This window comes from Botryllus schlosseri, chromosome 13 (assembly GCF_051294905.1).
Source record: "Botryllus schlosseri isolate E-star chromosome 13, Bs_hap1, whole genome shotgun sequence".
Taxonomy (NCBI): domain Eukaryota; kingdom Metazoa; phylum Chordata; class Ascidiacea; order Stolidobranchia; family Styelidae; genus Botryllus; species Botryllus schlosseri.
The window spans coordinates 5565535-5581585 of NC_137248.1; the positions used below are offsets into that span (position 1 = coordinate 5565535).

A 16051-nucleotide genomic window follows, 5' to 3' on the forward strand; every position below is an offset into this window, starting at 1 on the left:
ATATCATCGCTGGCCTAAAGAGTCGCATCTGCAACATGCCTGGTTATGATGGCCTGAACAATCACATCTACATTAGGCTTGGTACGCAGGACATAAACGTTGGTCTCTGATCAATCACATCTGCAATAGGCTTGTGGCGCAAGATATATGTCGTTGGCCTAAACAATCGCATCTCGGGCCTCACATGCTTTGGCTCCCACCACTCCATTGCTTAGAAACAATGCTGTCAGGTGTATAATGATTAGTGATGGTTATGTCATCATTGTTCAACAGTGACAACGCAAAACAGAACGACATCAAATGGCCGCGAGCGGACTTCAACGTACGCAATCGATAATTGTTAATACTAAAACAACCATCGCTGGTAACTTATCATACGCGCAAGCTCGTCAACACAAGAAGCTTGTATAATCGTCTATCGGGCATCGGAACACACTGCAGGGTTGTAAACAAGTCACACGTCAATCTCACTTTTATAGTTTTGACTCGAGTCAAGTTCGAGTCCAAGTCAGCTAGTATAAGGTCGAGTCGGAGTCATAGTGTTTTGACTCGAGTCTGAGTTCAAGTCATTATGTTCACTGTTCAGTTTTCAGTTCAATCCGGTTCAAACTACTATTTTCAACTCTGGTTGAGTGACATAGAATCGCTTGCATTCATTGGTAATTATCCTCAGTCTTAACAGTTTCTCGCTCTATTTTCCAAGTACCAGGACTGATAGACGAAATACCAATAATTCCTTTACTTATCTGTGAAATTACAATGAAATGTCGATCTTGGCCGTCCTACTCTCGAGTCATGCACAATGACTCGAGTACAAGTCAAGTCAATAAAAATTGAGTTGAGTCAAGTCATTTTACACATTTGTATAGTAAAGAAAACATTGGTGACTTGCAATTTCAAAACAAAACTCTTTTTGTATATATGACACAATATATATAATATTCTTATTATGTGTACCATTCCATTTCAAAACTGCTATGGTATTTCAAACCAGGGAAATAACTGACGGAGGATTTGATAGCACTGGTGCACTCCTCTCCCGAACAATTGAAAGAGAATACATTGTCAACATTACGGATTATGATGATACCAATCCCATATTCACAACTTGCGATAGTGCGGATTGCATTCCTCCTGTGTACACGGCCAACGTTTCAGTGCTGACGGTATATTTTGATATTTTCAATATATCCCGTTCTAGTTTTGACAAACTGTATCTGTGTAATTCAGACTGGACAGTTAACCGTGCAGCCTCAAGAAATAAGTGCTTTTGATGGTGATACTGCAATTGATGTTGCAATTACCTATTCACTCGGTGGAGGTAATTTGTACACTGATCTCTAAAAAGAATTTCATGAATATTGGTGTATTTGTGCAGGGTCTCCAGAATATGACACATATTTTGAAATTGATTCGTCCACTGGTATAGTAAGCGTGAAACAAGAGATAGATTCAGAAGGTGTATTTATTCTGGCTGTCCGCGCGCAGCAATCTGACGCTGCAAACAGATTTTCTATCGCATACCTTCAGGTGATTACCCACTTAGATGTATTTTGTAGGGGTGAAGACATTATTGTTTCATTAATTCCAGGTTGATGCTTATGTAAGTGATGAGTCGAAACCAGTAATTACAGTTACTGATGGTGATATTGGAAATGTAGTTGCCATTGAAACAGGGGACGATATCATCTATGTGGAATCTAACGGGACCCCTATCATGCTTGATGTTACAGACGAGGATGATGACGATGATGTGAGTATGATTGTTTCATCAATGATTTGAATCCAGACTCTCATTACATTTGTGAAGTTCAAATTTATCAACAAGCGATGGTAAAAAGTCATAGCAGTCGACAGTGTTGCTGCAATTGTGCTACATAAGTGAATTCACATATTGCAGATTTAAGAACTACTCCACTAGATTAGCGAAATCTGCTGAAAAAGCACAGTGGATATATAACAACAGAAACACAGAATAGCTATAGTGCAGCAGGGTGGTGCAATTTTGATAGGTTATGGTGTGCCGTAGTTGACGAAGTTTAGCTCATGGAAACAGTGGAAAAACTACCTGATAATAAAGTAAATTTAACATGAAATGTGAAATATTACAGATTTTACACATTTGTGGACAACGTATTTGTGCAGATATGTCAAGAGAAATACTTCAAGTACTACAAGGTCACCACTAACGCATATATCATATAACTATATCGCTTCAAAGTATCAAAAGTTATACACAAATATTTTTCCAATAGTTTGCCTCATGTGTTTCATGACTTTTAATACCTGCTAAAAATGTCCACTCCCATTACAAAAGATCCTTGTCAAAGGGAAATATCTACCAACCCCCACCCGGTATCAACTAACTGTCTATCTATCGACTACTCAGGACCTATCATCGGGAATGCATTTCCACAAGATATCCGTGAATTGCCTTGTAATAGATTTAAAAAAGACCTACTCAATTACCTCTTGCGATATTAACACTGTTGCCCTACCTTGCGCAGACATTGCTTCATTGATCATTTGCTACCATCATTGAATTTTTTCTTTTTTGTTTTTCTTTTCTAACTAACATTTCTTACAGCCAGACTGTACAGTGTACACGTACACGTACAGAGACAAGTGTACCTGTTCAATGCGGGTGTGATCAGACTAGTTGACTTTTCAGGTCGTGTTTAACATTCCTATCTGATACCAAATACTGTGTATGTATATTTTCTGTACCACCATCATTGACGTCTGTTTTTTATGTAATTCGGTCGGATGAAAAATAGAGACTCTCTCTCTCCCTCTGATTTAGGATTTCAAGTCAAATGATCGTATCATCTCTAATTTGAATTGAAGATTAATGGAGCTTCATCCATAACTTAAAAACTGTAACAACACTTTATGATTATACTGTCATTCAGAATACTTTCATCTATGACAGTAATAGATAAGCTGGAAATTAATATCTCAATTTCATTATCAAATTTTTGTGATGGTTAAAAGCTCAACTTGAAGCATACCAAAGCTATTTTACGTAGCTTACCGATGACAATGAATCTATTTCTTTGAATTTTTGAGTCTTACTACATATTTAATATTGATTCCAGTTATGCAGCTCATGACGTGTGGGCATTAGAGGTCTTCAAAAATGACTTTTTTTCTCAAATCGTACTGGCTACTTGATAAAATTGTTAGGTTACCTAATTTAAGCCTACACACCAAATTTGGTTCAATTCCAACCTGTAGCCGCATTGCTACGGGAGAAGACAGTTTCTATTTATTAAATAAAAGTAAACAACAAAAAATTTGAAAATTTTCTGTTCGCCCCATGAAAGTGTTAGGTTGTCTATAGAAATGATGTTCACCAAATTTGGATCAATTCCAACCAGTGGAAGCGGAGTTATTGCCGTCGAAAAATTTGGATTATGAATAAAATAGTATTTACGGTGGCCAATTATTTATTATAGTGCGATTTGAGGAAAAAAAGTCATTTTTGAAGACCCCGAGTGGGCATGTATATTATTATGACAGTCCACTTGAAAAGAGTGTGCCATAAGACGTCATTTTTTGCATGAGAATGCATGTACCAGACAATAGGTCTTGTGATAGCCTGCCACATATCATATAATCTTTGATGTTGGAACCGAACATCCATTGTTTCTGCTCCTACAATCATGAGCAACAGGTGGTTGCCGGTTATGAGCAAGATTTTATAGATCTCAGTTAGATGATCATGTCTACATCCATAGTCAGTCATCTAGGGTTCATTGTGTTTCTCGTTTCAGACAAATCTTCTATATGTGACAACTCCAAACTACTTTCAAGTCTCAAGTACAGGGGAGGTGTTTGCCTTCCGTGACAAGCTTTTCACATCAACAAGAGGCTCGGTTAGTATTTTGCTGATAATAATCTGTCACGAACAAGCAACAGCATTCCGTTTATATGTGATGCAGAAGTAATTTCATAAATTTCTACTTGAATACAAATTTAAGTAATATTTTCAAGACATCCCTGTAGGCTCCTACTCAAAGTAGCAGTAGAAACTGTAATGTCTAAATATCCCACTGGTAAGTAATATAAAAAAGTAAATTTGGCTGAGACGAGTGGTTCTCAAATCGGGCGATTTCACCCTATCATGGCACGGGGGTTAAGTCTGGGGCAACAAGTGAAAAGGGCCAGTAGATAGAGGGGAAAACGTCGAGTGCATAGCCTTTTATTTCCAGTAGTCTTGCGAAGTTGAATTTTAGGTCGATGGACGCGGATGCCACTAAGTGATTCAATAATTTTATACTGTACACAGATATGCTCGACTATCCTGCTGATATTATGTATTTTTCAAAAATAATACTTCTTAGATTCAAAAAGTAGAAGTAAAATTGGAAGAAATCTAAACAAGCACTACAACTAAACAATTACTCCTTGACTGCTCTTGAAGTAGAAATACTCGTTAGGACTTGCCACCTTTGCAGTGAAGGACTTGCCACCTTTGCAGTGAACTAAATGAAAAAGGGGATTATGGATAGAAAGAACTTGAAACTCTGTTCTTCAATCAATCAAGATAACCTTGTAATACCATGGCCAGAAATCAGAGTACACACGCCAATGGAGTATTGATTGAAATTATTTAATTAGAGCTGCAACAGTCCATTTTTTTCATTCCCTGAAGTGTGCAAAATGGCCATCAAAGACTATTTTACCGGTAATTGAATTTTGAAGACAAGATTGCAACAAATATCTATGCCATTGTCACAAGTAAATTTGACTCCTGTTACAGGTTCTGTTGGAGATATCTGCTGTCAATATTAGGGCCAGTACGAATTCTCCAAATAGGATAAGTGAACCAATTACGATGAATGTCAAAACATTTGAAAGTAAGCATTTCTTTTATTTTTAGCACTGTGATTCATTCAGACATGTAGGTTGTGTAGAGGTATGCAACAAGATAGCAAGTAAATTCGTTGAATAGGTATAGCAATTCACGGGTTGCATTGTAGCTAATGCGGATTTGAGGGATATCTGGTATATGATCAATTTTAGTATTGTAGATGCATGCAATCATCAGTATCGCATCTGCTGTAGAATTCTGTCAGGATTGGAAATTTCGTTTTGAGTCAGACAATGTCCAGAGGATATGTTTAGGTAGCTATGCCAATGTCACTTGAGCTAATCTCTCATTGATCGAGAATATGCATGTGATTTTAAGTCAGGGGGAGAAAAAGAATGCTGCAACGGTGTTAATTGTTGGTTGTGTTCTATTTTGGAACTGCTCTCATCCACAATTCCTCAATTTTCAATGGCATCGGTGAAAATTCTTGTTAAATTTCCCTTAATTCCGTGTATGTGCATTGTGGAACCATGTCATATCAAAAGATCAGGTTCTAAAGTTTTCAATGCTCAACAGTGACTACTCAGGCAACGACGGAGGTTACAACTATTCCAGATACTACTCAGCAGACGAGTAAGTCTTGAAGTATTTCCTTCCTTATTGGTAATATCTTACATACCAATCTTAGTCAAATATAATCAAATTAATTTATCACGAGCTATCCATTTTTTATGTTCTCCAAAACTTTTCATTGTAACGTAATTATTCATGCATAGGATCCTAATTGATTGTGTCCTTAGCTTTAGAATAAGTATGTGGTTTTTTGACCTGTAAGAATGTCAATGCTAAGTCCAAAATCGTGTAAAAATTTGGAATTCCAGATCACTAAAATTTAGATGAGTTGAAATATTTTTTTCCGTTAGTCATGATAAAATGATTGCAAATTCGAGTCTTACAGTCTGAACAATCATTTGAAAGTTCTCTGGGTTTTAGTAAGTCAATATTGCCATTATTTCGTTTATTAGCATACTAGCATCCAATAATCGTTTTCCGTACTTATCCATAGATAATCCAACCTGTATTCATAAAATTCAGGCATACCTGTGACTACAGAACAGTCAACAACAGAGCAGACTACCTTTGAAACCACAAGTAAATATCCTACATCTGCCGTTATTATCTAGTCTTGATTAGATAACTTTTAGATGATAGGCCATATATTATTAACCTGCGTCGTCGTACATGTACACTAGGGTTGTTCAAAAATGACTTTTCAAATTGTACTGGCTACTTGATAAAATTGTTCGGTTGGTTAAAAAAAATTCTTCACACAAAATTTGGTTCAATTTCAACCATTAGCCGCATTGCTGCAACAGAAGAAAGATATGAGTTTATAATATATAAATTGTGCACATTTTTTTATATTTTCTGTTTACGCCATGAAATTGTTAGGTTATTCACAGAAAAGATGCTCACCCAATTTAGCTCAATTCCAACTAGTGGAAGTGGAGTTATTACAGTCAAAAACTTTGGATAATAACATAATAGTAACCTGGTCACCGTAAATACTATTTTGTTCAAATCCAAATTTTTTGACTGCAATAACTCCACATGCACTGGTTGGAATTGAGCCAAATATGGTCAGCATCGTCTCTATATACATCCTAACAATTTCATGGGGTGAACAGAAAATTTAAAAAATAATTTATTTTTTACATAATAAATAAAAACTTTTTTTCTCTTGTAGCAATGCGGCTACTGGTTGGCATTGAACCAAATTTGGTGTGTAGCCTTTAATTAGGTAACCTAAGAATTTTATCAAGTAGCCAGTACAATTTGAGAAAAAGTGTTTTTGAACACCCCTGAGTAGGCTACACCTTTATATACTCTTGTAATGTGTGCATTGGGTGCTCTATCTAACCTAGATATGATACCACGGTCAGGAGCTATCTTTAATAAACATTTACTAATGTTTTTCTGCAATTCGTAAGAAGGAAAGGTAACATATAATTGATATATTGTGCCACATGAACTGGATAAAAGAATTCCTTGTACATTCCTCTCGCTCCCATTTTCTGTAGATATATATATATATATATTGGTGTGTGTGGGTGTGTCAGAGTATATTCTTTTGTCAAGAAATGTGAATCGTAATATTCAATTCCTATCAATTTGAACGAAAATCAGGAATGTGGGCAATACATCCGGTTTCATAGTTAATTTTTTGAGTACAATTGATATATTTGATGCACTTGAATAAAGCTCGCCATCATATTTTAATGAAACAGCATTTGTTGACACCACTACCATGATGACTTCAGTTGAGCCCACCACTTCGATTACAACAAGTAAGATTGTAAAATTGACTTCAAGTCATGAATCTAGTGCTTGTGAATGTTGTGTGATTTGAAGACTTGAATCATATCGAAATTGATATTCACGATACTTAGTAGGCACGATTGCACTGATTTGAACTTGACGGTTCAATCGTTGTGTAATTTAGACACCATTGCATACGTTCTGACATTCCTTCTTTACTTTAGCGGTAGTTGATACTACAATGCAACAGACAACTGATGGTACAAGTAAGATATACTTTGCTAATTGTACGAGTTTCCATGACAAAGCCATAGGTTACGTTGATCCGTTAACTATCTCATGTCATTGAAATTTCACTTCAAGTATTTCGAGTGTCATCAACTCGAGCATCAAGACCGTTGTACATTCATTCTCTCTAACGTACTTCAAAACTAAAATATGTGATCTGATTGTACAAACTCCAAACATCTATGCCATTGACATGGGTTTAAAACTAAATATCTCATAATGTCGAGTGTTCATTCAACGCGCTCATGCTATACATTTGTAAACAGCCATGCTCCCTACTACAACCGTTACTACAGAGGACACCACATTACCTGATACTACCAGTGAGAATGAATTTTGCAATTGTCATTTATGAACATTTTAAGGGTAAATTATACGGATTGGAGGATAATTTCTGCATCTTGACAAAATAATCTTTCGTTGTGCTCACATTTTTTATATCTGACACATAGGAATCTCCAGATTTCACTTAAATCATACAACACAAGGACCGAATATTGGTGACTTGATATTGTTGATTCAGGCTAATACTTTTCACCATATACAGCATATTCCACAACGGATGGCACTACTCCAGTAACTACACCCCAGCCCACCACTTCAGCAGAGGCTACAACTGTCACAAGTAAGACAGACATAAAATGCATCCCCATCTTTGAAATACCAGCTCCATAATTTTATGCAGCATCTCTTGACACAACTTTCTCTGATGAGACTACAACTCCTGAACTAACAAGTAAGACCAGTTTAGCCATATTAGTACAATGTCACATGCTGCTACCTAGTTGATTGATCATATTTAGGTGTTAATATCACCATTATATATGATTACAAATATTAAACTATCCATACAAGACTTGTAATCTCCTGTAAATAGATCCCATATCACATCCACATTGTGAAGTAAAATACTGTTGTTGCTATATCTAATGATAAAAGTGTTGTCTAACAAATACTGTCACGGCTAGAATCAATACTTGGAATTCTACTTTAAACTTTCTACTGCTTAGGGCTCTCAGATTGACTGCTCTAGTATTCTAACATCTTCTTGGAGGTACAGAACTTCCATATACAATTGAATAGTTATTTTAAATATAAATACTTTATAGCCCTTACATTAAGAATGGAGATCGCCTATATTTGATTCACTGACATGATGAATGAAATGTATCGTATCTCCTTGTCTTCTGCATCAACCTTCTGAACAATTATTCATCTCATAAATACAGAGTTTCATTTGGTAACTTGATCTCATCTTAGAGTAATTTATCATGCATTAATTGAAGTACCGTTAGATCGAAAATAGGCAGCCCAGAGCTTCCGGATCTATTTCATTTATCGATAGCATAAGGATTGTACAATAGCGAATTTAATTTCTCGGATAAATGTTGTTTATCTGTTACACAGCTGATATAAGCACAATGCAGTCGTCCACCGCAGCTTCATCGGATAGTACAGACGAAAGTAAGCTTGTAGTTTAGTGAAAGCTGCTGGATGAAGCACAGCAACTGAATAAATAATTGATATAATTTGTGTCCTGTAATTGCATCAATTAATGCCTTGCAAAATTGGTAATGCTGCTCAAATTTTTCTTCCCATACGCCTGTCTTGTTGGTCATATCTCCTTCCTGCACAATACATCCAGCATCCAGCGATATACAAATGCAATATATATATGAATATATCATTTATCATAGCAACCATCGCAACGACCGAACCAGTCACAACACAGCAAACCAGTTCAGTGACAGTCGCCAGCACCTTGAATACTGATAGTAAGATACTTGACATACTCTCAACCATACCCGATATCATTACCACTATTTTGTCATTTGAAACAGCTTCACAAACAAGTGCCCAGACTTCGTTCGGTTCTACTAAAGCAAGCAGTAAGATTTTAAATCTTTCTCGCTGGCATTATATTTCGATATATTGAAGCAAAATTCTCAATAGATTCGCAAAATGATCCACTTTTATTGAAATATTTCCCTTGCAAATGCCATCTCTCATGACCATACTAATGTACGCAGCTTCCATATCAACTGATCAAACCTCAGCAGAGTCTTCCACAAGCGCAACAGATGTGTCTACTGTAACAGAAATGAGCACAACACTCACAGACAGTAAGAAACAAGCTTTTATTGACCAATCTCAAGTAGATTATTAGGTACTGCAATTATCGAAATACCTCTTTCTGTTCCCACACTTTGCATGACGTACAATATGAGCTTGTACTCAACTTTTGGTGTATGGTATGAAGCATGTTTACAGGAAGATAAGCCTGGTTGTCTGTGTTCACTAGCTTGGCAATTTTTTCAACCAATTGGCAAAATAATTCCCAATACATGGTGTAGTTTGAGCCATGAACCAGTAAAGTGACTTTTGTTCTAAAGTCTCTCAATTATGAGAACATACAGAAACGTGACAGTAACCTTTTTTGTTTTTAAATAGTCTCATCGGCTGCTACTACTGATGCCTCTATTACGAGCAGCCCCTTGGGCACCACTGATACAATACCAACCAGTACCCCAGCATCAACATCCGGTGGGGCAAGCACCACACAATCAGATTCTGTCACTGATTCTTCCACCCAAAATCCATCAGAATCTACCGCTTCGAGTGTTTCTGACATCTCCCAGTCTACCACGCCTTCAAGTAACCCGAGTGTTATCACAGAGTCAACGACAGGTTCTTATTCTACGAAAGGTGAAATATGTTTCTCAATGGTAGTTGTGAAAGTAAATCGTGCCATGCATCTTTCAATCCATCATCCTAATCAAGGTTAATTAGAATAGCACCACTGTAGAGCGAAATTATCATTGTCTTCAATAGTAAGTAGTGTCATCGTACATATCAATACAATTACCGATATGATTCGTCATTGCAAAGTAATTTTTGCAGTTCAAGAGATCAGGTACGTGTTTTGAGTTGCATGGTTTGGTTGAACCTTGATTTGGCATGCTTGAAATTATTTTTTGATGCTTTTTGTTGAATCCTGAAAAACGCATTATGGCTGTTTGATACTTTCGAGAAATTTTGCATGATTTGGCATTGTACATTCATTGTGTTCGTATGTACTTGTGTAATTTCAACAATCCTCTGGTTGGCAGTGTGAGAGGTCGAGTTTTAGCAGGTTGTGGAGAGTCAGTATATACGTCAGAAAGATGCCAGTAGCGTGGTTTGTGTTAAGAACTGGCGTGTTACTGAAAAGGGTAATTCATGGAAGATGTTGTAGCACACATTTTAGGTTCATAAATAATGAGGTATAGTTCCTATATTTGTGAACTAGGCATGCGTTTTTAGATATTTGCATAACCGAGTAGCTCACTTAAGCCTACTGTGTGCATGAAACATTTTAAAGATCGCATGATACGTAGTTCATGGAGTGAATAATCTTTTTTTATATTTACTGCATTAGTGATCTCAAATCATCAATTTTCACTAGATACAAAACTGGAACAAACTCCGTTAATATCTTACCTCTATGTTTGTCGTTGCAGATGGAACAATTCCAGATGGACCAAATATAGAGGATTTGGTACCCAGATCAACATTGATTGGAGTAGCCGCTGGTTTATCGAGTGTACTTTTCATAGCTATATGCATCATTGTGTTTCTATTATGGAAACTCATGCATAAGGATAAGAAGGGAGATGACGATGACAATAAAGTAAGTCACAGATTGGTTTTGTGCCACTTTTAAACAGTATGCTTTCCAATCCTTGTTTGTGTGGATATATTTTTCATTGGTGGTGATGTTGACGGCTTTTTCTATGTGTAGAAAGATGTAAGTTCAGATAATTTGATTTGATCGATAATTTATATCATGGTGTGACTCAGTCAATAACTGGTTGTTAAAACGAATATACTCCACGTCACTGCCAATGATAATTTTTATATTTAGATTTAATGATTGGAACTGTACTTGAATAAATCTATAAATATCATATGTGATCAAGCGTTCGCAAAATTATCGGTCTATTAAGTAGTTTTTCATGGTAAATGAATCAATACAAATATAATATATATTTATATCTGTACCACCTGTAGCAGTATAGCTCCTCTGTAACCTCATTATTTAGTTTTCAAAACCAAGAATATTTTCAAATGTGATCAACTGTTCATGCATAAACATGGGTCTAATCCACCCATATCTAAAGCACCATTTCGGCGTCTGCTCATCAAAATTGTCAGTTTCTAATGAGGGATTTCAGTCTGCATGAAGAATAATGATTTGGAGGCTTATTAAAGTTATCTAATCGGTTAATTCCATTGGCATATATTAAGCAATGCCTAAGGATTGATGAACAGCTGCTGGACTACATTTAAATAGTACTTTATATGCTCATTACGCAAGGCAAAGACATTGCTCTTTGATCAGTCACCACTTGATGAATAATCCTGTTTCCACTCAAAAAAAGTCTGATGATAGGTTTCGAAATTTTTGATAATTTAAAAAATCTCGGTATACGAAATCATTGCAAGAGATAGTCTATATTTTGACTTTGCGCTTTGATCAATTCAACAACTTCGTCCGTAGACCTATGATTTCATATTTAGCATACTGCCAATTTACTTGCCGATCCACTGTATTTTGTGCCATTGCTAAAGATTTATTAGCACATTATTATTGACTGTTTTAATTTAAAACAGATATTGCACACTATATTGCATCAGTGACTGCGACAAGAGACATGTCAAAAGTTTTTTTGGGTTTTATGTTCATGGATTCGTATTGTCTACTAGTTTTGCATAAATCATATTCTACGATCACTCTTTCAGTCTCAAACCAGCTCCCAAACTCACAGCAATGATGCTTACACAGAAGAGAACGAAACACGCGAAGAAGAGCCCGGTATGTTGCAAGATGTGCCACATTCTATTTTGGTGATTGTTTTATATCCTTTGATAGATGAGGACAAGGGTGCGGGTACTTTTGGGTTCTCCTCGGCAATTGCCGCGGGTGAAATGAACGAATCAGGCGTTGACATGGAAAATGATCAGGACAATTCAAGTCAGGGAGAGGCTGTCACTGACTTTGGGGGTGGTTATGATTTTGGAGGGAATTATGAGCCTGCTGCAGATCCAGGTACATGCCTCTCCTGGCTATCCATTCCTACCTATAAACTGTTTGGTTCATCATTTCTGGTGAGAATATACACATACACATACACAACTACAACCCAGCTGCTTGTATGTTTCATTTTGTATTAGATAAAACTTTCAGGTCATTACATTACGTATCATTTATCAATATGCTTCACGCAGCTTGTAAAAGGCGTGACAGGCAGATAGTCAACCTCCAGCCCATGAGCAAATATACCGTAAATATTTCTTTCACTTCAGAGGGCACTGTAACCGTTTTCTCTGTATGCAGAATTGTATGTGTTGAACTAGTTTACTTAGGTATTGTTTGCTCATTGTAAGGGTGGCCACCTGCCCTTGATATAGCGTGGCATGAGAGAATGGTATCCTTTCTCAATTCAAATAGACGTAATGCCACTTGAAATGAGCTCAACACTCCCTTGTGTACATAAATTATTCATGTGGTCTATTGTTTAAAAATGCCTTTAACCATGGTTCTATCATACGAGTTGGGGTATAATTTTTTATTAACTCGTCCATAGGTTTTGTAATAAAATATACTGGTAGCCCACCGGTTCGAGAAATTGTTCTTGGAACAGCGAATGAAATGTGAAACCGAGTCTCATATTCAATGCTCGGGATATAGGCCTACTACAAGTTGTTGGGATGAAAATGAAATAAATTACATGTCGGATGTATTTTTTCTTGAGTTACTTAGCCAAAGTGTACCATTTGATGAATTACTGTATTTACTTGCTAAATTGTTCACACTATTTATCAACCGATAGGAGATAGTTAATATGTCATACCGTGTGATCAGTCAAACTATTTTTTTTGACGAAGTAATAAATCCTAATGCGACCCTGGGAAATTCCACTCCAAAATCTCAACACATCTATATATTCCTTGGAATTATTCAGTTTGATTGGAAATTTAGACATTTTATCTTGTCATTTATATATTCATTTTCCTCATACGAATTGATTAGAAGCAGATTAATATGATACAATTAACAATGGGATAGCTTGTTCTTCAATACCGCAATTAATATAATAACGCAATTGTTTTCATATCCCTATCAAATGATTAAGAAATTTGAATAACGACCAGTCAATAAATCCACAATGCCTTCTAGGGTAAAAATGAGTCTAACAATATAAACACAGAATTTAATCATTCTCAAATCAATCTACTTTCCAATGTAAGCACATCCCTACGTTTCTACATTTCACAGAAAACGTGGAAACAGACCCAGTGGTTCCTATTTACGCAGAAGTACAAAGGAAGCACGAAGTTGATGAGGAAGTTGAAGATAGACCGTTGCCGACCAGTGATTTTGAAAGAGAGTTGTAAGTATTAGAGCTGCTCCCATTTCATATTTTTTTCTTACTTCATATATTTGATTTACTCCCTTTATAGCTTGGCAATTTTTGATTAAATGACGTACATAATGCAACTTGCTTTCCTATCATTTTGTGTTTTAGTGAGCTTTATATTTTTAGGTGAGTTTGAGTCTCTCACTTTCAAATTAGTTATATTGAAGCTTGATTTGTATTTTGTGATATTACTCACTAGTGTAACCTTTTATTTATTTATTAGATATTATTGACATCAATGTTTTGGGGAGAGACATGGCAACATTCAATATTCCAAAATTTCAGCGAATAATTACTTTGTCAGGTCTGGTTCAGATTAAAATGTAGTAAATTTTAAGATGGGCCAAGCCGTAACACATTTGTCTCCCATCAAGTCTATCATTACTAGATCTCATCATTTGTTCCTTTTCCACCTCCCAATCCTTAGTCACTAGACGCTTTATGCTATCCCTCATTACTTTCCATCCAGTCTGCATGTCTCTTATTTACATCGACTAGGCCCAGGTGTGTGTCTGATTTCAAAGACTACTCCTAGTCGCTTCCAGAGGTGGTCAAAGTAGTCAAGAAAGCTACTCAAGTAGAAGTAGCGGCAAAATAATCTACTCAAGTACGAGTATAAGTACTTCTTACATAAGCAACCTGAAACTGCTTGAAGTTGAAGTAGAATTGACTGACTTTAAATCTACTCAAGTAAGTAAGTAGTTGTGAAAACGATCGTAATTCGTTTGCATGTAATGTCAGAAGCTGCAAATGGAGCTATGCGGAAGGTGTAGAGAACTTGATTCATATTGATGCATCCCAGGAGGTGTCAATTTTTGACAGAATAAGCATTCGTCCACATCATGGGATATAAATGATAGTATTGATATAGAAATGCGATACTAATCCTTTGTTTACTCGAACACCCCGTTTTAGAGAATATCATGGCATGGCGCCATCCCCCATATTATAAGGCCCCTGGTTCAGTCGAAGAGCAATACGGAGAAGTTGTGTCGGATACGACTTTAACACTTTGCGCGATTAGTATACGTTAATTAAAAATATGGCAGATCGTAAAAATGCCATATAGTGTATAGCTTTATTTTCGGAAAATGTAAAGCATTATCACACTTGCTTTTATGCTTCAACATGTATGTTCTCCAGCCAAAAGAACTGAAACTATAATCAGAACTGAAACTAGACTTGTAATTGCAAGAAAAATACAAATACTACTTCTAAAAACCGGAAAATATATTTCATGTCTTTTGTCCAGAAAGTTTCATCAGTCTGCTATAACAGGTCTAACGTTAAAAAAAGTCAAATTCTACTTTTTCACATGTCATGGGCTGCTAGGTGTAATAGGTAATTGCTAGATTGCGAAATGGCAGTTTCAAACGTTATGGGGGGCCATACTTACTGTGATGAAATATTTGATATGGGCGACAATGCGGTTTGAACGGAACCACGCAACCCGGTATCTAAATTATATTCAGCGATACTTTCGTTGAAAGATATTTGTCACTCTATATCTACTGTGCGCGAAGCGCAACGAAAATTCTGGGTATTACATGACTTTTATAAAAATTAAATGTTGGTACTACGGGAAAACAGCCCCGAAATTCATTAGGCTATCTTTCTTACTGGGGGATTAAACTACTTCTACTTGACAAACTGAAAATAGCGAAACGTAAGTAAGTAGGGTTCACAAAATATTACGAAGTAGAAGTAGCGAAAGAAAGATTTACTTGATTAAGTACCAGAAGTAGAGGAAAACGACTTGAGTACTTCAAAAAAGTAGAAGTACTTCGTTACTGACCACCTCTGGTTGCTTCGACACTTTCCTATATCTTCATTGTATCGCAGTCTTGTGGTGTTTTGAAATGGTAAATTTATTATTAAACTGATACTGATACTGAGTATCAAAATGTGGAAAATATCAATGGATATTGATTTTTAATATTTACACCACCTCAATATCTATACCGACAAGATAGCGTAACGGTGGAGCGCCGTGCTTCTTGATCGGTAGGTCGTGGGCTCAATTCCCGGCCGGGTCAGACCAAAGACCTGATTAGTAATACTGGTATATATGACTATTTCTACACCTTCCTTGTCCAGCGGCATATGCACATGATGAACTCAGGGCATGCATATGTACAGATCGTTTGTATGTCTATCATGAGTCAGT

At 36.4% G+C, this 16051-nt stretch overlaps 1 protein-coding gene across 34 annotated transcripts in view; it reads left to right on the forward strand.

Annotated features, from left to right (window-relative positions):
• The window catches only part of LOC145454077 (uncharacterized), an 80887-nt gene that overhangs the window by 51230 nt on the left and 13606 nt on the right, over positions 1 to 16051 (forward strand). For 3 of the 34 annotated variants that reach the window (XM_080332071.1, XM_080332070.1, XM_080332073.1), the window contains exons 5-26: positions 995 to 1166; positions 1231 to 1321; positions 1379 to 1530; positions 1592 to 1753; positions 3777 to 3878; positions 4766 to 4862; positions 5393 to 5449; positions 5912 to 5968; positions 7105 to 7164; positions 7360 to 7401; positions 7690 to 7746; positions 7971 to 8048; positions 8109 to 8159; positions 8831 to 8887; positions 9121 to 9198; positions 9265 to 9312; positions 9454 to 9546; positions 9875 to 10129; positions 10924 to 11093; positions 12206 to 12278; positions 12336 to 12512; positions 13743 to 13857. In XM_080332071.1, coding sequence (XP_080188197.1) covers positions 995 to 1166; positions 1231 to 1321; positions 1379 to 1530; positions 1592 to 1753; positions 3777 to 3878; positions 4766 to 4862; positions 5393 to 5449; positions 5912 to 5968; positions 7105 to 7164; positions 7360 to 7401; positions 7690 to 7746; positions 7971 to 8048; positions 8109 to 8159; positions 8831 to 8887; positions 9121 to 9198; positions 9265 to 9312; positions 9454 to 9546; positions 9875 to 10129; positions 10924 to 11093; positions 12206 to 12278; positions 12336 to 12512; positions 13743 to 13857 — 2244 coding nt within the window. The remainder of the gene's footprint in view (positions 1 to 994; positions 1167 to 1230; positions 1322 to 1378; positions 1531 to 1591; positions 1754 to 3776; positions 3879 to 4765; positions 4863 to 5392; positions 5450 to 5911; positions 5969 to 7104; positions 7165 to 7359; positions 7402 to 7689; positions 7747 to 7970; positions 8049 to 8108; positions 8160 to 8830; positions 8888 to 9120; positions 9199 to 9264; positions 9313 to 9453; positions 9547 to 9874; positions 10130 to 10923; positions 11094 to 12205; positions 12279 to 12335; positions 12513 to 13742; positions 13858 to 16051) is intronic. The other 31 variants (XM_080332072.1, XM_080332076.1, XM_080332074.1 and 28 more) reach the window with 31 other exon arrangements.